Below are 21798 nucleotides of genomic sequence, written 5' to 3' on the forward strand. Positions count from 1 at the left end.
AGACAATGAAGAGGCTTGTCTAATGTGGAGAGGGAGCTCATTCCACAGTTTTGGACCAGCAACTGAAAAAGCTCGATCCCCCCTGAGCTTCCGTTTGGACCTCGGTACGTCCAGGAGCAGCAGGTCAGCTGACCTGAGGCACCGAGCAGGAGCGTAGGGGTGGAGTAGCTCAGAGAGGTAAGGAGGCGCCAGACCATTTAAAGATTTAAAAACAAATAAAAGAATCTTAAAATGAACTCTGTAGTGCACTGGCAGCCAGTGAAGTGAGGCCAGGATGGGGGTTATGTGCTCCCTCTTACGTACTCCAGCTAGGAGGCGTGCAGCTGCATAAACCTATGAAATTACTGTTTGCATATCAAAGGACACTTAGCAAACGTTAACACCAACCAGGTAATAATGTTAAAAAAAATTTTAAAAAAACACGGTCTGAGGCTCTGTTGTTTTCCAGCTGGTACACACTTCATTAACCCCTTAAAAATCCACAAATATAAAATATTACAGAATTTTAATATCACCATTTAACAAACATGTTCTTAATGTACTTGATTTTGTGACATTTCTACTAAAGTGTAGTTAAAAAAAGAAAAACTTTTTTTTTCTTTTACAAAACTTTATTTAAACCTAAAACATACTCTTCTGACCTTGGTTGCTCATTCGCCACCATTTTGTGTGCAATGAATTCTGGGAGAAAAGAGGCTCCCAATGATGCATCACCAGCAGGTGATATAATATAAAAAGGGAAACAAGATCCAGGACGGTGCATTAAATGAAGATGTTCCAAATAAGGTGAAATTCTTCATTTCTAGATTGACTGTGTTGAGCTCCAGCCCCGTGTTTACTAGCTGGTCTGGCCACACGTTTATGTACATTTATGTACGTTCATGTGAATCGCCACCTCCTCCCTTCTCTAGTATCGATCAGTATTAGTGTATTAACATGGATATTTTTCCTCTCCTCTACGCAGGATGTGCTGCTCCATTTCATCAAAGAAACGGCCTGGTGTCTGTCTAAAATCCCTCTCCATCAACCCTTGCTCCTCCTTCCGCTCAGGTGTAAGTGACTCAGCTGTGTAGGTATATATATATATATATATACACACACATATATACACATATATATACACACACATATATATACATATATATATATATATATATACATATATACATATATATATATATATATATATATATATATATATATATATATATATATATATATAAATCATTGGACACGTTAATTTTTCTGTAAATGTTAAACTGAAGGAAACATATTTGCAAATAAAGAACTTTTATTCTGTGAATATGTGAGGTCCTGCAACTGTCACTGCTTACATTTCCCCAGCACTACACCTACAGCACACTGTTACCCACAATGCATTGCACACTCTTGCAAAACAAACCAGCACCACCGGTACAGAGAAGCTGTAGATGCAGTGTGACGCCTCGTCTGCTTATGATTGAACATTAAGTACTGTCTGATTATAAAACATTTCTGAGAAAATTATGTCTGCCTGTACTTAAAAAACAAGTCAGAACATTAGCTTCATCCCCTTCTAATTATAAAAGACATGGAGTTGAAGCATCTGTCCAGTATGAGAAGATATCTATAATATTTCTACATTTTGCAGAACTTTTTTTATTTAACTACTTTAAATTTAGGGACGAGGGAAGCTGAAATGGCTGTTTGACAAAAACTGAACTTATGTTACACTGATAAAGGTGATTTTTTTTTTCCTGTCTACACATCTGTTTCACATGCATATTTATTTAGTGTGACAGAATTCAAGGTCTAGTATAATTTATTTTATTGCAAGACAAAACACTATAATGTCTTCTCTTTCTCAAGTTCAGTCTTTCATTCTTATTTTTATCCTAAAAAGATTTAAATGAAATGAACTGTAAACTAGTTTGAAATTGAAATGGTGAACTGTGTATGTGAACTATTCATTTTACCCTGTGAAAACTAAACTTTAAACTAGTTCATGAGAGGCATGACTTTGTGCAACACCTCTCACCACTTGGTAAGGAATGTGGACCAGAATGTCAGATGTGACGAGTGGTTAATAGTACGATATATCAGATGGGTCATCCTGCAGCCGTCCTCTAAATGTAAAGCTTGAAAACAGTCAGAAACTTCATAAAGAAGGAGGATAAATGGTTTTTGTTGGATTATGTTAACGCCTGTGACAAGGCACCTACATGCCCAAAATCAGTTTCTCTTGCCGAGATAATGCCAAATTCAGATTATAATAACCATGTTGCTCAATGTGCTAAAAAAAGGTGCTAAATCCACTGACTGATCTCTTTGCATATTTATTTTGATAGTCCCATTAAAAAGTTGCTTTACTTCAGCATCACACATCACTACTTAGTAGGAGGATGTTTGCTGCAACCTACCTCCTTATACCATCATTAGAAAGCCAAAGAGAACAAACACACTTGTGTTCACAACTTAATACAGTTATAATAAATTTGAGTTTGCTTATAACCAGGCAGATTACCAACATGTCACATTGGTTTCTGCCCTTTTATCTGTTCAAGTACCGGCAGCAAATATGATTAAAAGAGTTTATCTGGGTGAGTTGTGCTAAAATAAAACAAACATGAAACAAAACAAAGAAAAGATAGTTCGTCGTCCCTCTAACAAGAGTTAATATCCAACAACTTGCTCACAGCTCTGCAGCATCCAAATCAATCTGCTGTGCTCCCTGCATCCTGTAGCTGCCTAACTGATGTCCTAATCCAGTCTCTGAGTACTGACGACGGTGGAGGCAGCCCAGAGTAAACACAACACACAAGTCTTCAATGAGCTGCCTCTCACAGCTGAGAGTGAAGAAAGACCTCTATGAACTATAAATCTGTAAGATGCCTTTACTCTCCTGAGCTGCAGACCTTTGGCCTAAAACAACACACCCTTCTCATTTTTGGAGCAGCGATGCACACTGACTGATTTTTTATTTTATTTTTTAGTTTTATTTTAAAGTTTTACACAGTATTTTATTTGGATCAGGTACTTTATTTCCTATTTATTCCTGAGAGAAACATAAACTCAACAGTCATGTGAAGAAAGTGCAATGGTTATAAAACATATAAAATAAATTTATTAACAGCATGTGTATAAAATCAGGTAAAAAGACGTGAAATTGTGACATTTCTTCATTTCACAGAAAAACAAAACTAGCTGTCTGACAAACGAAATGTGGCCTTTGTTTCCTTTTCTTATAATTCTGAAGTTGTTTTCCTGTTTTGCTTTTTGTTTGTTTTTGATGGCATCAACATTGAAACTGAATGTGACAGAATTTCTTCATTATGTCTCAAACTGTGGAAAAATGTCTCAGATTTTCCTAAATACAAATCCCGACATCTACGACGAACAACGTCTTGTCTGCCTCTTAGTTTGCTGTCAGTAGTTTCAGGCTGTTTGTGTTGACCCGTTTCCATCCGGTCAGCATTGCTGCAGCTGTAACTGATGAACACTAAATGTCATTAAAAGTAGAGATGAAGTTTTACTGACTGCCCTTTCAGCATGCAGCAGAGACATAGGGGAGGGTGAAGGAAGGGGACAGGAGGATGGTTGAAGGCAGAAGGAGATAGGAATCGATCGTGGAAAAGTGTTCCTCCCCATCACCACTGAGGTTAAAGGAGAGGCCTGCACAGAGGAATGTCCTACTGAGTAATTACAAGAGCATCTCTCTTAACACACACAACTGACCTGGCTTTCATGCCTCCCCGTGTTAATAATCAGTGCTCATAATGAACAGAACCCACAGGTCTGCTGGGTTAAGGTCCTCAACAACCTTGCTCCAAGCTACAACAGCAGCATGTCGGTGCTACGCTACTGCCCCCCAGTGGACATAACCCACAAGTTCATGCATCAAGAAGCAAAATGTAGAAATGATTTTGATCTGTCATAGACTAGCGACCTGTCCTGGGTGTATCCTGCCTCTCACCTGCTAATTTCTGGGATACAGGCTCCAGCTTCCCCGCCACCCTGAATTGGAATAAGTGGTATAGAAAATGGATGGATTTGGCTCATTAAGATGAAATAAACCTGCAAAGTCTCCTGTCTGGTTAAATCTTTGGCTTCAGGAACAACTAAAACCAGGGTAAAAGTGAAGTAAAAAATAAAATTGTATATTATATATATATATATATATATATACACACACACAAGATTTCTTGTTCCAGGAATTCAGAATTGGATAATAAAATCTCAAAGTCATCCAAAAATCAAAGGTCCATGTTCAGACAATAGAAAAAAGCCCAGAAATTTTCCTGAGGACGGGTGGGAGCTGGTCAGGATGAAGACTTTAGCAGTAGATACTCAGCTTGTGGGTTTAAATCAATTAATACCACTAACTAAATAAATTATATTAAAATAAATACAGAAAAAAATGTAGATAGACAAAGAAACAGATTAATTCATTAATTAAATCAATAAAATCAAAACAAAAGTAAAAAAAACAGAAGCTGTGTGTTGTGTTAATGTTGGATCAATAAAGACAACTTTTTTCCTCACTCACTTAACTAAAAATAAGCTTTGAAATATCATCCGTATAACTAAATGGCATGCAGATAATTACTTGTAAACCAGATTTTGCTGCAGATGACAAAACTGAAGGATTCTAGTTAAAGTTTAAGTTCAGTCTGAGGAGGATGGTTTCCATGGTTTCATGCATGTTACGTCTGCATGGACATGTTAAACTGCTGGAGTCAAATATTAAATTAGAAATGATAAACTTCCTAGTTAATAAAGAAATAAACGCTCCATACAAGTTTCTGTTTTAAAACCAGCATTTTTATTATCCTTGAAAAAACTAAGTCAGTGTTTCATCAGCCAAAGCTGAACATTTAAACTGCATGTAAACGTGTTAGTCTCAGAGAAACTACAGAAAACTCCCTGAAGCAGGTGGTGTTGCTGGAGATGGAGGAGCGTACGAGGAGAGTCAAACAGGACGCGGTGCTTTTTTCACACTTCTTTTGTAGAAATTTTTTTTCTACAAAAGAAGACTTTTTTTTTTTTTTTTTTTTTTTTTTTTTGGAGAAACAGAATAAATCTAGAGCTAAATTACTAATTAATATGTTCTCATTCGCAGATCACACAGCAGACTGTAGTTTAAAAAAACACCTCTAATGCAGTGGTTCCCAACCTGGGGTCCCCCAAAGAGCACAGGGGGTCCCAGAGGTATTGAACATTCAGAGCCATTCTGATTAATGTTAAAACTCTGTTCCTATTTTAAGAAAAAAGTAAGATTATATTGTTAATTTAACTTTGGCTTTATGGAAAGACAGAACTATGCCAGAAAACATTATTCATGGTGAGAATCTTACTTTTAAACTATCAAACCAAGCATGGTTTCAGCCCAGGTAGGGGCAGGGTTCCATGGCTTTTCAGTATTTGTATGAGGGGGTCCTCAAAGAAAGCAGGTTGGGAACCAGTGCTCTAATGCATTAGGATGCCAGGTAGGAAAAGCATGTGGAGTGTTTCTATGTCTTAAAATAGACTCAACAAACATAATCTGAAGAAATTAGATTTTTGTTTATTTATTGTATGTGGAAGTTTTGGAGGGTTGTTTACTGGAGGCAACATTGAGCCGTGGTGGAACAACCCGTTAAAATAAACATCTAGAAAAGTCTAAGCTTAAGTTTTCTAACTTTATACAACCTATGCATGAAAACAAAGATCCCAACCACTTACTAAACTAGAAACTGGAGTCAGATTTTCTGATTGGTCAGTTTGGGATCACGTGTTGCCAGACATCTGGATCTGCTCACTGAATTTGTGTTGTAACCACCGTTTTTAAAAACATTAACCAGTGGATCAAGCTGATGAAAGCTGATTGAATTATTTCTTCATTATCTTCCACAAGCTGGTAAAGACACTGAACCATACTGGACACCATTGTTGTTTTAAAACAGAAAATACCTACCGAACTGAAGTAAATCATCAAAAGAACTCCAACCTGGTGAGTTTACCGTCCGATACCACCCCTGCTGCCACCTTCAGGTTAGGAGGAGAAACTACAACACAACACCAAAACAACGCGCACCCCCTACACTCGAGTGTGAAAGCAAACTCACCAGCATCAGCTACACTGTAAAAAGACCGCACTCAGACGCGTGACCATAAATCTGGCATTTAGGCGGCAGGCAGACTAACGACTGTGGCAAGACTGGTAGCAAGCAGAATGATAGTCTGGTCGCTGTATCGTGCTGAACAAATTTGCTCTGCCAAGGGGAGGCCTATGGGTAAGGCTCCTCTTGATAATCTGATTCATTTATTTACTTTGAATCATGGAATCTATGTAATCTTGCTGGACCTGACCAGATGGGGCAGAAAAAGAAGGAAGCTAGCAAAAAGAAGCGAAAGGGAAAGCAGAAAGAAGAAAGAGGAGACAAAAACACCACAGACAGAAGGCAACAAACCTTCAATCCAAACTATCACCAAACAACAAACTGTTACACTTGTGCATGAACACACCAGAACATTTCCTACGGCTTTTACTGAAAAACAGAGCTGCTAGTCATTAAGAATTCTTAACCAAATCAAAAAGACATCACAAAAGTAGCATAGCAACAACCAGATACGAACTCACAGGAAAAAAAAAAAAAGAATTATCTCTTAGTATATAAACCCACTGGACGACTCAGTGACTGTGTCAGCATGCAGAGGATGAGGAAGAGGAGTGATCAGTGATGAGGAGTGGTGAGTGAGATCATACAAATGCGACCACGCCTCTACGGAGGCTAGAGGCAGACCAGGGCAGCCCAGAGACCCGGGCCATCAGCTGTAACCCCGGAGCACTAACTCAAGCTACCCCGCCCAGAAGACGACCCCTGCCCCACCTGGAGGGTGGCAGAGAAGAGCCCCAGTCAGAGCCCCCTGTGGTCTTGGGGCACAGGTCCCAGTGGGCCAAGATCGGCAGCTGCCAGCCGCACCAGGGACCGGCCACCCAGGGCGGCCCGAGCGAAGGGCCCAGGACCTCAGGAGCCCAGAGGCAGAGGCAGGCTCTCTACCCCAAAGGTAGAGGGCCCGCACCATGCCTAGGAGAACCAGGCCCCCCGACACAACCACCCAGCTTGGGCCATCACAAACCCTGATATTTCAGCCGCACACCCCGGGAATAAGGGCATTATCAACCCCCTCCCCTATCCTCCACCTACTCCAGTCTCTACCTCATATAACCCCACACTTACACCCCCACCTGAGCTGTACCCATAAACACTCACTATCACTAAATCACATCACACATAACCCTTTCACCATGCCCCGTGGGGGACGTCCCAGGCAGACCAGGGGGCATTTCTTCACAGATGTCGACATATTGTCTGAAACCACACACTGAACACCAACCTACTGATTGCAATGAGACAGACTAAATTAATAGCGTCTATATTTAATATTATAGATAATAAAGTGTATTTACTACTATATTTACTATAGTATATTGTACTTAAAGAAGAACAGCATAAAATATAAGATAAAACTTTATTAATCCCACAACAGGTAAATTTGTGTGTTACTATAACTCAACTACAGAAAAAAATAGAGAGAGAAAAGCAGATAAAAAAAAATACAAATGTTAAATACAAATGCAATAGAATGAAAATATATATATACCACAGTAACTGGTGTTCTATGTACAAGCACACACAGTATTCATTATGGAGGAAGGGTTTTGGAAATATGCAATTAATATCTGTATGTATGGACATATATATACACACACATACCTACCCATACACATACATATACTTTATGTTCATATATTTGAACAATCATTGTGAAATGTAAATAGTTTGTGTGTTTACACGAATAGGTTATATATACTATATGTATAGTATAAATGACTAAATTAACTATAGCACATGGTGCCTAAAGAACAGCATAATGAGATGTAGCACATGAAACATGCTGTTGACTTGAAGGTAGTTTTTGATTTCAATCTTCACCATGCTTATGTCTCTGGAGTAAAAACTGTATAGAAATTCTGTGGTGCCTCTTCTTAGTGGATCTGTATCATTTAGCCACTGAATGTAATAAGATTTATCTTCCATTCTTCATGCTTTTTTCCCCAGCATGTTGGTATTGACAGAACATGAAGGTCCTCTGTGATGTGGCTGCTCAGGATTTTAAAGCTTACAACCGTATCCAGATTCTCACTGTTGAAATACAGTGTTGTGTTATTCTTTTTATTAAAGGCAATAATGACTTATTTGTTCCTGTTTTGTTTGATTTTTTACATAGTGTGTCATGTTATTTTCTTTGCATGACACTGTCAGCCCTCGTCCTTCCTCCCTGTAGTCAGACTCATCGTTCTTACAGATCAACCACATTGTTGTCACATCATTTGTGGATGGAACTGGTGTAACGTGACGGAGTACAGTCATGTGTGTACAGCCAGAAAAGGAAGTAGCTCAGCACACAACCCTGTAGGGTTCCTGTGGTCAGGGTCAGGGTGGAGCAATGAAAGGGCCCCATCCTGACAGACTGACTGTGGCCTATTTGGTATAAAAGACCTTTATCCACAGACAGATGTTTTGTTGTAACTAGCTTGGACATCTTGCAGTGCAGTGTGCTGATAGGGTATCATCCTGTCCTGTCGGCAGACTTATGAGGATCCAGGATGGTTGGAAAACCGCCTTGATCAGACTTTACTCTTCCTAATGTTCTTTTCACATTGTACTGCCGTGTGACCTGCTTTAACAGGTTGTTTTCCCTACTGTGGGATCAATAAAGATGTTTTGTTTGTCTTTTTTTGCATCAGTCTCATGAAACATTTTGTGATGTTTAAAGCCTCTGAACTGGAATCATTTAGGGATGCCAGAGTGACAGGTCTTCAGACAGGTGAGAACAGTACAAGATATCGGTAAATATCCTCAGCTAACTGAAACACAGTTCCTAGGAACCATCCTGGGACTCATCTAGGCCAGCTGCCTTCTGCATTTAGATGTTCTGGAAGCTACATCTCACATGAGCAGGGTGCAGGATGGGTGGCTGGCTGGAACTCATCGAGTCACTGAGTCTGGAGACTTGTCACTGACTCCATGTCCAGCTTTCAACATGGTGTCCATGGCGATTAGTAAAAACACTTCTTATTTTTGTATTACTAAATATTTCAGAGTGCGTACTTAACTTTTGTCGGCTAGGAGAAAACATTAGTAGTGAAATTAATTCACAGCCCCATCTGTAATTCAATATATAGCAAAAAAAAAAAAAAAAAAAAAAGATAAACATAATGCATGACATGATAAAGTTTAATAAACTGTTTACATTATAAACAGGGGTACAAACATTTATATTTTTGAAAAAGAAGTCTAAACACATAAACTATTTACATTTCACAAAAATTGTTGCTGTTCATGACTCACTGTCACCAAGAAAGTTATACGATCACACAACATTTCCAACCCATGACTGCCCTGTGTGTCCCTGTTCAAAGTGAATGAAAGGCAGGAATAGTCATTTTCTCTGTCTAGTATCAGCCCTGGATTGTTAACACCACCACCACCAGCAGGTGGTGTATGTATGGATAGATGCTTGTACATAAAACACCAGTTACTGTGGTATTTAGTTGTCATTCTATTGTATTTGTATTTAATATTTGTATTTTTTTTTAATCTGCTTTTCTCCCTCTTTTTTTTCTGTAGTTGAGTTATAGTAACACACAAATTTACCTGTTGTGGGATTAATAAGGTTTTATCTTATATTTTATGCTGTTCTTCTTTAAGTACAATATACTATAGTAAATATAGTAGAAAATACACTTTATTATCTATAATATTAAATATAGACGCTATTAATTTAGTCTGTCTCATTGCAATCAATAGGTTGGTGTTCAGTGGGTGGTTTCAGACAATATGTCGACATCTGTGAAGAAAGAATTTTCTTTCTTTCTTTTTCTTTAGAAAAGATAAGACAAATTTGATCAATAACTGAATCTATATCCTGGCAGTGCATTTGAATATGACTGGAGATGTAAGCACACAAGCAGACCACAGGGTTACTGGAACAATGCACACAATCCTTCAGCAAAGATCAGTGATGAACTGGAGTGGTCTGCTCTTAATCTTTACTGATTGGATGATTATGGTTCAATTTTACTGGCTATACAAGAAAGGGGCTGGGATAATTATAATACAACAAAACGGCGCTTTTTACACGCGTTTTAGTTGCACAAAACGCCGTTTTTAACGCGCGTTAAACTGCGACAAAACGGCGCTTTTTACGCGCGTTCATTGAACGCCGCAAAAAGCGGCGTTTAATGACCACCAAAAACGTCGTATTTTTTGGCGTTTACCGAAGCTTTAAGAAACGGCGTATTTTACGCCGTTTTTGCCACATAAAACGACGCTTTTAACGCCGTTTTTTACCACATGTTTTATTACAAACGCGCCAATAAAATGGTGAATTTTGACCACTTTGGCTTGCCATAAACAAGCACCTGTTGCCAGCCAATAAAGCCCGATGCCAACGTGACAGTGTTTCTGAGAGGCGCTCACAAATGTACATAAAGGTTCTGCTCATCATACGAAAATTGTTTATAAACTGCTCATCTGTAAAGGCGCTCACACCACTCTCCATCACTCCTGACTGCGACTCCGTCCGTACCCACGTTTCTCTGTACAGACGTTGCTGCCACTGCTTCACAAAATGCCTCACCCCACTGGCAGTAGCGCAGGTTCAACAGTTGCTAAAAGTGGATGTGTCTCAGACCAGCGGGGTGACGCTGCTGTTCTCTCCAGAAAAATAATTCTGTCCGGTGCAGTCGTGTACGTCATGCTCTGGCTAATGGAGCCGGTGAGGATGCCCAGAGAACCGGGCCCCGTACAGCTTCACTGGGGGCTCTACGGAGGAGACAGGAGCTGATCCGTTGTTTCTATACCTAAAAGTTGTATAAGTGCTTGATTTAAGGCTAATGTTTGTCATGCTATACACACAGAAGTGTGCAGTTCTTTACTGGACAGGTGGAAATAGGGTACCAATTTTGTCTTTTGGAAGCTATAAAATGTGGCTTCATATAACAGATCCTCGAACACAATGCTTAGCTAATGCAAGTAAACGCAGACGTTTAGCACTCTGAAAAAGTTTTATTCACATTTTAATGTTTTCATTGATCTCTTAGCGTCTTTATTTTCAAGTGTGCAAAGTAAACAATTGTGACTTGCAGTTACCAGGCGTGGGCTACTATCCAAATTAAAAACGAATAAAACATTAATCATGAGCAGATATATAGGCTACTTATTGAGAATTTTATTCATACCTCAGCTGGAGTCAGATCAACAATAACAAGGCTTTTAACTGCCTCATGATCCTCTTCCATCTAGCAAAGGCCCGATCATTGGTACGCTGGGATCAGTCGGATAAAAACGTTTTATAAATGACACGTGGACCCAATCATAAGATCATTCCTGCGAATGTTTGTTAAATGAGTGCCTCTGTGTCTAAAATTAGCAAACTGGTTTGGGTGAACTCCAGTGATAACATCTGTGCATTTCATGCAACGCTTGAAAAAGCCAGTTTCAATTAAACAAACAGAAAGCAGAAACACAACAGGCAGAAAAAAGCTGCACCGCTCTCTGTTCAGATAAAAAAAGACGTGATGAGACAGGTGAGAACATTTTTTATTAGAAAAGGTGAAACACAACAAGAATGTCACCATATTTAACTGGAGGAGCATCTCCCACCACAGAGAAAACATTTGTCTTAAAGACACAACAGCTTTCCATCAACAGATCCCAACAAAACTTCTAACCTCTTATAGAAACAAACCAACAAAAGAACAATAAATCTGTAAACTGTGAAAAACAACAGTTTCTGCTGCAAACGTAGGATCCTCCAGGGTTCTGCACCGAGCTTGGTTCTGTCAGCTCCGTTGCCGACTGCAGGCCAGATTCATTCATGCAAAGCTGGAATGTGAGGCTGGTTCCAGATAAAGGTCCACTATGTTGTCTCATTCCAGACATTCAGGAAATGTGCTTTCATCAGCAAAGCGACCATGATGGGCCCCTTCTGGAAACCAGGGACCTGTTCCAGAAGCTGAGTTATGTATAAACTCTGAGTATGTTAGAGTTGAAGGGAAACTCTGGATTTTTCTGTTCCAGAAATCGAGGTAAGGCTTACCCCAATAATCTCTCTCTCCCTCTCCTGATCATCGTCTCATCATTTTGCAGTCATTCGGATTCTCCAGCCGTACATATCCAACGTCACCATGAACATGAGCTGACATCACAGCAAGTTTTGTACTTTGTGCACTTTGAAACTCAGAGTTTCTTTATAGTAAAGCAGAGATAGATTTAAAGGTTTATTTAATGGAGTCAGTTACCATGGTAACAGACTCAGGGTAAGACTCTCTTTCTTTCATAATCTGCTTCCTGGAACACGCCTGACATCTCTCCATAAGTAAATGGCCTGTCAGCAGTTGTAAGGCACAAAGAACTGGTCCGGTTCCTGGCCATGGATCAGGACTCAACCTGTTCTGATAAGCCTGTTAACCTCTCACTAACTTCCCACAGCTTCTTGGCCAGGGCGTCGTCTCGGCCTTTAGCGCCAACCTGCTGCAGAGCACAGCTGGAGAAGTAGCGTCCGCTGAGAGGTTCGATGCCCTCCTGCAGGGCACAGTGCAGGGTGGTCTGGGCTCCCCCCTCAGGGTCCAGGAAGAGGAGCTTGGATATGGGTGTGAGGAAGAGCTGCAGCCACCAGCTCATGTTGCGACCCATCTCTGTGTGGATGACTCCTGAGAAGAACCAATGAGTTCCAGAGACGGAAAATACATCTTTATGAAGAAGTAAACAGTGAACAGCTGACAGGAGGAAGACTGGGGTACTGACCTGGGTGGAGGGTGTAACATGTGACCCCGCTGCCCTCCAGCCGGTTAGCCAGCTCCCTGGTGAAGAGCACATTGCAGAGCTTACTGTTACAGTACGCCTGAAAGCTGCACCAGGTGGACTCCCCACTAACTAGATCCTTCCTGGAGTCCAGCAAAGGAAAGTTGATGTTCCCCAAGCGGTGCAGCAGAGCAGACACGGTGACCACCCGGCTGGGAGAACACTGCTTCAGACGCTCCAGGAGGAGGTTGGTGAGCAGGAAGTGGCCCAGGTGGTTCACTCCAAACACCATACCGAAGCCGTCCTCAGTACGTCCCGGACCTATCACACCTGGAACACAAGCCGCCTCATCGTCACTGACCTTTAGGTTTGTTTTCAGGGACAGAGAAGTTCCACAAACCTGCGTTGTTGATCAGGATGTCCAGTCTGGGTTCAGTCCTCAGAAACGTTTCAGCAAAACGGCGAACAGACTTTAAACTGGACAGGTCCAGCTCCATGAAGACCACCTGGTTGTTTCCACTCTCCTGGAGGACAAGATGGGATCAACAAATCAGAAAAAAACTTCCCAGCTCTAATGGTAACAAGCTGGTTTTAGTAGTTTCTGAGAATGACGGAGCATGTGCTCATCTCCCTACGACTCTAAAACGTAGAACTAAATGTGTCTGAAGAATCTGTGGAATAAAAAGAGGTTTAATAATCTAGACGACGGACACGAAATGTTCAGAGCTTACTCTGCGGATGTCAAAAGCTGCAGCCTCGGCTCTCTCCCGGCTGCGACAGGCCAGGACCACCCTGGCTCCTCTCTTTGCCAGTTCCAGAGCTGTGGACTTTCCGATTCCGGTGTTGCTCCCTGTGCAAGCAGAAAATTACCAAACCCGGCAGAATTCTGGTGCCTCCAGAAATAGAGCCACAGCATCAACAGATCATCAGGGTGCAGATGTGAAATCCCAGAAATCACACAAGAAAATTTATGGCTGGGATTTCAGGCCTGGGATCTAATCTACAGTTCACAGGGTTTGTAAACATTTGAAGGATTTTTACAGATAGACTAAGTTTTGATTCCAGAAGCAGACACTGAAAATGAGATTTGGGTAAATTTGATTATTTACAATAAAAATATCAAATCAATGAATTAACTTAAACTGTTTTTCCTGTATTGAGTTTATCAGCTTCATCTAGAGCTTAACAGGAGTCTGAGGATTCTACAACTAAAATAAAATAAAAAAGCTGAATCTGTAATCACCATCATCAGTGAAGAGGAAGCTGTGATGATGGACATGCTGCAGTCAAATATTTAACAGGCACGAGGGCACTTCACTCAACTTATGTTTAAAATTTCTTTCTTTGCTTTTAAGTATTTAACAGCGCTGTCTGATTTCATGAGTCAGAACTGCTGCATTCATCAGACCCAGCTGCTCTTTCATTTTGTCTTCGTTTTTGCTCTGAGACTTACTCCTCCTCGTGACATTTTTGTCCATATTTCATCTTTTTTTTTAAATTAGTGATCATTTTGGCTGTATTGCAGCAAAGCCATGAATCTTTCCAGTGAATCCTCTTTTTTGACTTATTTTTAAATCCAGTCTCTTTTTCTATCATGTCTTTTATACTCTGTTGATCAATTTATTGCCTTCTGGTGACCTTCATGAGATACTATAAAGTCATCATACATCAATATCTTTTTCTGCTTTTTTCATGAATAATTTAAGCAACTTCCATCCTGTTCAAAAATACAACGTTCAATCATTTTTAACATTTTAACGCTTGAAATGCCAGTTGGAACATCTGAATTACTGCATTTTCATGGAACAAAACAAAACAAAAGAACATAAATTATTTTTCATAATAAATATTAGAGGGGCGAGTCTTTGGGGGTGACTACACACTTGCATATGTCAAAGAGTAGCAACAAAATTGATTTGATTCCATTTGTATTTTTTATGTAGCGTGAGAAATTCCCTCTGATGAGTCTCATAACAAAAATGTATGCACATAATGTACATCAGTATTTTTATTGTTTCATAAATCACTTGAACACCCTCAGACCTGCTAAAACTACCAAACATTTAATCATTTTAGGACTTTTAACCCTTTAAATGCCAGTTTAATTGAATTATTATTATTATATTTATTTTACAAACATAAAAAAATATGAAAAATTTTCTATAAAATAAATAGTACAGGGGTGGATCTTTGGTGTTGATAAGAGTCTCTGATATGTCAAAGATTAGCACCAAAACTGATTTGATGTCATTTGTATTTCTTCTGTCCAAAACTGACTTCCAATAAAACTTTTTTATCTATTTTATTTAATTCCAGAATTTCCAAACAACCAAAGACTCTTCCCCGTAATATTTATTTCATATTATTATTATTATTATTTTAAATCTTGGGTTACTCAGTAATGGACTGGGAGGTGAAACGAAGGCCCTCTTCGGGGGGATGACATCTCCAACTCCGGATGGAGATTCCTGCAAATGATTTGGCTCACGGAGTATGTTACCATGATAACTGACTGGAAAAACTCTGTTTCCTTTAACTCTGCAGGAACAGCTGCGTTTAGACTAAACTCACTTTTTAAAACGGGCTCCAGCGCTCAGAGTTAAGCTAAACTAATAGAAAACGCCCTGAAAGTCGCTCATCAGCCAGGTGGATGTTATTCACCTGTAACAATCACCGTTTTCCCCTCCAGCTTCACGGAACTGGAACACCTTCCTCCTCTGAAAGCATGGTAATAAACTAACAAATAAAGACAAACAGCTGCTGCTGTGAAGTAAACAAACAGCGACATTTCTGCTCCCAGGCTGGTCGCTCTTCCGCTCGCTGCTGCTTCTTCTTCGTGGGTGTTTTTATGGTAGTTACCATAGCGCCACCTGCTGCTCTGGAGCGGCTCAGGAAATCCAGTTAAACTGGATTTAACACTTGTTTTAGCTTATCTTAGCCCTTTTGTTTATAAATAGATTAATAAATTATGAAATGAATAAATGTGCCATTTACTAAATAAAGACAAATGAAAGAAGTGGGATCGAATCTCACCTTTTCCTCTCGTTCACCTCACCATCTACACTTTCCTCTGAATCATGTGAAACCATTTCCCTGCTTTTTCCTCTCCACGCTGCTTGCTCCTTCCGCCATCTTTCTTTCATCCTATGCTGTATATTGTTTTTATATATGAAGTGTAATCTCCTTTTGTTTCTCCATGTGCTGCTATCCATATAAATATTGAAGTAACTTTTTCTCAGCCTTTTATAATTAAACTTAATTAAAATTAACAACAATAGTTTCCACATTTTGAACTCTGAAAACTGTTTGTCTTTTTCTTTTACTTCCATTTCTTGGTTTATTGGAGGCTAAAACTGGTTTGTGAGCATGAAGTTGGTTTTAAACTCCAGTTTAATGGACTGGAGTCTAAAACCAAAATCCAGCTGATCCACCACCAAACAGGCTGCTAATGGTGATGTTTGCTTCTTCCTTTCCACGTCAGAGCACCAGTTCTGAATGCTGAATACGTTCAGTGTGATCATCATCATCATCACCATCTCCTTTAGCTGGTACCTGTAGTCTCCATATCAGACAAAGCCATCAGGACCACCTTCATGTGTACCGTCTCCAGTCTTATCTCATCATCCTACAGAGAAAAAAACAGAGCAGCAGAGCTTTATTCCACAGTCTGCATGCCAGCACGTAACCTCTTCACCCTGATAATCAAAAATAAACTCAACAAAAGCCAATGCAGACACATAAAAAAATCAAACAAACTTTTGAAGAGCCTACAAAGACTGGGGCTGAAGTCAAGAAATGCTCCAAAATTATGGTTTACACAAGCTTTTCTTCATAAAATATAAACATCAATCACTTTTGTCCCCAGTTTTTATGATAGAAAGATCTAAATTTCTCCCCGGGGGTGTGAGTGTGGTCACATTGAAAAGAAAGATTCTTTTTTTCTCTCTTGTCCTTGTCCAGCATCATGACAGCAGAACGATGGTCCGGCTGCCTTGTTCTGCTGAAGGAATTTGTTTTGCCAGGTTCCTCTGATGCTTGATTATTGATCTTTATTTTGGATATTGCTAAGTTATTAAGCTGGACCTGACTAGAGGAAACAGGAGAATGGAGAAAGTAAGGAGGGGAGAAGAGTTACAAAAGGCAACTGCAACAACTACACAACCAAAACAGCAAAGAAACGTAATGGCCTCTCCAAGAAAACGTAGCCAACAATCATCAGGAGCTCCTATATATACAGACTGAGGCTGGCAATAAGACTGTAACGTTTTTTTCTTCTAAAGCAGGAATATACCTGTATTAGAATCCGATTCTTTTATTGGAAGCTCGAGAACAAAAAGAACAAGAGAGGATGTTTTAATAATTCAGCAAAGATTTATTCTAATTGGGTCACAGGTAAAGCTGGGCCCAGAGGACTGGTCATCCTGCTGAGCCCCGAGCAATGGAAGTGATTACATTTTATCTTCTTAGGCCGGGGGACTGCCTTGTACAATGGGATGACTTGACCAGCAGCCAATTGTAAATGGCCAGTTATCATAGACGTGAACAGGCCACCGACTGCTCACATAATAGATTAGGATGTGCTGTACAGTGTGTGTGAATGTTGAATTTAGGCATGTATCTGATGCAACAGACCTGACCGATAAGTAAGGATTCTTAATCACATCTAGTTCTTGCATATGTCCCTCTATGTATATAAAACTGATGGTTTTTAGTTACATCACAGTCTTGCCAACCTGTCACCATGTGCTGGATGTTCGTAGCTGAAGGACACACTGAGCTAAATGAGTTCTATTAAAACACAAGTATCAAACATTAATGTCAGAGTTAAAACAGCTCAGAATGTAACCAGCTATTACATTTCCCCCTTTTGACACGATTTTATCATGTCAACTAACAAGTAAGGAACTTGTATGAACCTGTATGTGAACAAAGAACAATGTAGAATAACCAGGAAGGGAAAACATTGTCCCCCTTTTGAACTCTGAGTTGTGTAAGCATGTCTCCACAGCATTTTCTATCCTATATGTGAGCCATTATGTGAAAGCTGGTCTTCATTGCATTAACAGCTTAATTTCTAAACCACAATCAGTGTCAATCAAGGGTCTAAAGGTGTGAAAACAGAATAGGATTATTGAACAAGTCTAATGATAACATTTCTGTGTTCAAGCCATGTGGATTAATAGCAAGCAGATTTCTTCATTGCAGTGTGTGTGTGTGTGTGTGTGTAGCTTCCAGTGTAGCATCATACACCAAATTATAAAGTATATGTGGTATAATATCAGAAAAGTCAGAGTCAGAAAAGAACAGTAGCAGGTCACATGACTGCCCATCCATGCCCGAATCAGCTCAGCCAAGGACCATCCAGGTGGTAAACTATATGTTCAGTCACCCTTTCACCACCACAAAGTTCTGTTCTGAGACCTGGATCAGTCGCAGTCTCAGGCCCCAAGCACACTTCTCAGAACCGGACTGAAGAACTCATACAGGTAGAGTGTTTTCCTGCCTCCACATGGAACGCATGGTCATGAGCGGTCAGGAGGACATCATCTGATTCTCAACCCAGCCGCTTCACACTCGGCTGCGAATCGCTCCAGTGAGACCTGAAGATCGTGGCCCGATGAAGAGAACAGAACCACATCATCCGCAAAGAGCAGAGACCCAATCCTGAGGCCACCAAACCAGATCCCCTCAACCCCTCAGCTGTGTCCAGAAATTCTGTCCATAACAGTTATTAACAAAATCAGTGGCAAAGGGCAGCCTTGACGGAGTCCTTGCCGGTGTTCTGTCAGTTTAGCGTACGTTGTCAAATCAGCATAAGCGTAGCGCAAACTGACAGTTACATCTGTTAGACTAGCATACGCTGTCAAACTAGCATACACCTACTTTTTACCAGCTGTAAGAAATCCTGACTTGTCAATTTACCTGTCAGAATAACATTCACCTACTTTTTATCAACTGTATGACATCCTGATTTGTCTGGAAGCTGCTTGCTTAGGAAGGTGGTAGAAGAAAATTTCAGAATTAGGTCCTTCACACTGTCTCCCATAAAAGTGGCATTTCCATTTGCACCATGCAAATGAAAATCAAAATTTGAAAATTAACTTGATCACATATAACATAGCCTTTATAGCAAATTAACAATCAACAAGACAATAAAACAAACAAACAAACAAACAAAAAAGCTTAATTTAAGTGGCACTTTCTGCACCTGAAGCTCCAAACAAAGTGGGTAGCACAGTCCATCTTGGGCAGACGTCACATTGTATCTATGAATAGAAAGCAACAAAAACAGTTATAAAAGTCAGATAAATAATGGATTGAAAGTGTAAAATGCTTTAATTGCTGTTGTCACCATATCAATGATGCTTTGGTCTCGATCGTAGTGCAACATGTTACAGGAGACACAGTAGTCCTCCGCCTTCTCTGGAATGTAAACAAAGACAGTGAAACAGAGCAATCATTTATTTCATTACTTTTCTACATGTTGAGTGTAAATTAAAGTCTATCCCTTCTACATCTTCATTGTCCTACATAACCACTACTTATTCTCAAAACATGTACAGACAATCTACGTTTTGCTTATCTATCCTAGTCTACAAACATCTTAACCTCACCTTAACCAGAAATTTATTCACAAACTGTGCTGTGAAAATGGATTTTTATCCAGTTTGTATTTTTTTACCTTGCCTCGCCAAAGGACAGGTAGTAATGTCCTGTCTGGCACATTTGGTCAGTTCTGGCATCAACCGTCTGCAGACTTGCAACTTGAATGTAGTGTTCTGCAAAGTAAGAAAAATATCCATGTTAAGTATTAAGACAGGTTCATTTCAAATGCCTCTTACCAGCTGATTGCTGGGATAGGCTACAGCTTCCCACGACCCTGAATTGGACTAAGCAGTATAGAAAATGAATTAATGATGAATGATTTCAAATGTCTTGTCTTTGTACCTTCAAAATCAAGACCCCACAACTGCTGTCATGCTGCTGAAGTCCATGTGGCAGAGTTTTGACTGGCTGGAGTGTTTAGCTTTCAGAAAATTTCCGTAAAAATAAAGTTTTATTGGCTTTAAAGGCTTTATAATGATGAAAAGTACAAATGATAAATATCAAACTCATGAGGAAAATGTCTATACCAGGATTTTTTCCAGGATGAGAAGAAGAGATGCATTTAAAACAAAGAACTTAAAACAACTTTCTAGATAGACTGCATTTGATTTAAAAAGAAAAAAATTCCATAGGAAAGTAGTCTTATCTAATCTGACAGCCAGCCATTTCCACAGTGTTCGAAAAGCTGTGTCATATAGCTTATATGGACCAACAAGTGCTTCAATTTGCCCCGAGTCTTTTAATGACCAAAGTTTGAGTACTGCAACAAAAATAAAAAATTTAAAATAATCTTTTCAAAGCTTAGTAAAATAAAAAAAGAACTATTTCACATTGTTGTTACGGCCACTGCTCATTGCAGGCAGCTGTGGCTCATCCTGCAGGTAACTGCCTGGCATTGAAGTCTGTTCGGAGTGGCTGGATGAGACGCTCCTTACTCTCCTTCCTTGATTGGCTCAACGGCCAGCCAATCGCCTTGCAGCTTCCTGGAATCCAGAAAATAAAGGGCTGCTGCAGGGATCATTCAGGAGGGAGAAGCTGGACTGCACACGCAGCTTCCCCTCACTTCGGCAGAGTTTTGGTGGCGTTTGTGTGATGGACTATTTTGTGTTTACAGCCGGGTTAATCCCAGCTGTTTGTGTTTTCCCTTGGGGATGTTATAGTCCTGTTAAGTTGGGCTTACTTTTGTGTCACACACAGTTTAGGTTTGAGCAGCGCTCCTTGTTAGTGTGTGTGTTCTGCCGTTTTGTTAACCATTCAGTTAGGCTTTTGGTGTTAAACTTTTGTTTGTCATGTTGGGCTAGTTTAGGCTTTTTGTTGGTGATTGTGTTTATTTAGTTTATTGGGACTGCTGCACCTTTATGTACTTTAGTTCTCGTCTAGTTAGGAGCACCCTTTTGTTTGTATAAGTTTTGTATGGTTTACTGGGCGGGCTTTATGTATGGTTTCAGGTTTAATATGTGTTTATTTCTTTCAGCAGTTCCTCACATTTGACTAGGTTTGATTTCTTGTTTTACCCATTATTTATTCTCTCCACAATAAAATGCTGTGTTCTCATCTGTCCATGACTGTCTTTTATGTTGCACCCACTCATACCCCTGAAACGGGACGAAACATTGTTTATGAGAAACAATGAGGAACATATGCAGACATGACCAGGAACAGGTCATTGAACAAACATGCAAATAACCGACCAACAGGCCAGAACAAGTCATTTTTTTTAATTATTAAGGCACCTTGCTGTTGAACAGTACTCTGGGGTGTTTGGGTGTTTACAGTGTATTGGGTCACCCTAGGAGGGGGTGAGGAAGACATGACAGGAGGCGAGGGAGACAACGGAGACATCTTGGGGGGGGGCGAGGGAGACACATATTCTTCCACTTCCATTCCTGCTTTATTAAAGGAATTTAATTATTATTGCAATTTCATTGTTATTTTTTCGTAAAAATGCGTTGTGTTCTTTCAATTTTAAGCCCTTACCATAAATGCTAAATTTAGAGGCAAATTTCCTGAGGGTTTGCCATTGTCCTCTGGTATTGTCAGGTGGATAGGAACCCAAAGAGTAAATTTTCTCCCATTTTCTCCCCATTTTATTTCTAAGAATTTCTGCTATATAAATGAAAAGATAAGCTATTTGGTAAGGAAGTCATTCATAGATTGAATATTGGCCATAAATCCACCTGGCAACTGCAAGTTGTACTGTTTTTATAATTAGCTTAGATTTACTAGACTTTTTTTGCACCTTAGAAAAAGATTAGAAAAAAAAACATTTTCCAGTATCTGGCGGTTTCCCTCACCGACTACTTTCATGAAACAACAATGCAAAAAAAAAAAAAAAAAAAAAAAAAAAAAGCCTTAAAAGCTT

At 39.8% G+C, this 21798-nt stretch overlaps 1 protein-coding gene and 1 long non-coding RNA gene across 3 annotated transcripts; both read right to left on the reverse strand.

The window, feature by feature from the left end:
- Positions 1–11610: 11610 nt before the first annotated feature.
- On the reverse strand, positions 11611–15646 carry LOC121645860 (dehydrogenase/reductase SDR family member 13-like). Its single transcript, XM_041994618.1, has 5 exons — positions 15492–15646; positions 13562–13680; positions 13231–13354; positions 12834–13160; positions 11611–12739 (listed from the first exon to the last, which is right to left on the reverse strand). The coding sequence occupies exons 1-5, from the start codon at positions 15616–15618 to the stop codon at positions 12465–12467; spliced, it is 972 nt and encodes a 323-aa protein (XP_041850552.1). The 5' UTR covers positions 15619–15646; the 3' UTR covers positions 11611–12464.
- A 1142-nt stretch (positions 15647–16788) lies between these two features.
- LOC121645862 lies at positions 16789–19610 on the reverse strand. 2 transcript variants are annotated; one of them, XR_006011519.1, is made up of 4 exons: positions 19513–19610; positions 19183–19253; positions 19039–19096; positions 16789–16913 (listed from the first exon to the last, which is right to left on the reverse strand). It is a non-coding gene; the product is annotated as an uncharacterized LOC121645862 (long non-coding RNA). The 2 variants fall into 2 exon arrangements; XR_006011518.1 differs by lacking the exon at positions 16789–16913 and having other exon boundaries at positions 18858–19096.
- Between the last annotated feature and the right edge of the window lie 2188 nt (positions 19611–21798).

This window comes from Melanotaenia boesemani, chromosome 9 (genome assembly GCF_017639745.1).
Source record: "Melanotaenia boesemani isolate fMelBoe1 chromosome 9, fMelBoe1.pri, whole genome shotgun sequence".
In the NCBI taxonomy this organism is placed as follows: domain Eukaryota; kingdom Metazoa; phylum Chordata; class Actinopteri; order Atheriniformes; family Melanotaeniidae; genus Melanotaenia; species Melanotaenia boesemani.

Bases quoted from the DNA above. Each gene is read 5' to 3' on its own strand.
- LOC121645860 (XM_041994618.1), bottom strand. From the start codon at position 15,618: ATGTCGCTGTTTGTTTACTTCACAGCAGCAGCTGTTTGTCTTTATTTG. The intron at 13,681-15,491 runs GTGAATAACATC...CTGCTTGCACAG, and splicing joins GAAAACGGTGATTGTTACAG to GGAGCAACACCGGAATCGGA. The intron at 13,355-13,561 runs GTAAGCTCTGAA...CTTGTCCTCCAG, and splicing joins CAGCTTTTGACATCCGCAGA to GAGAGTGGAAACAACCAGGT.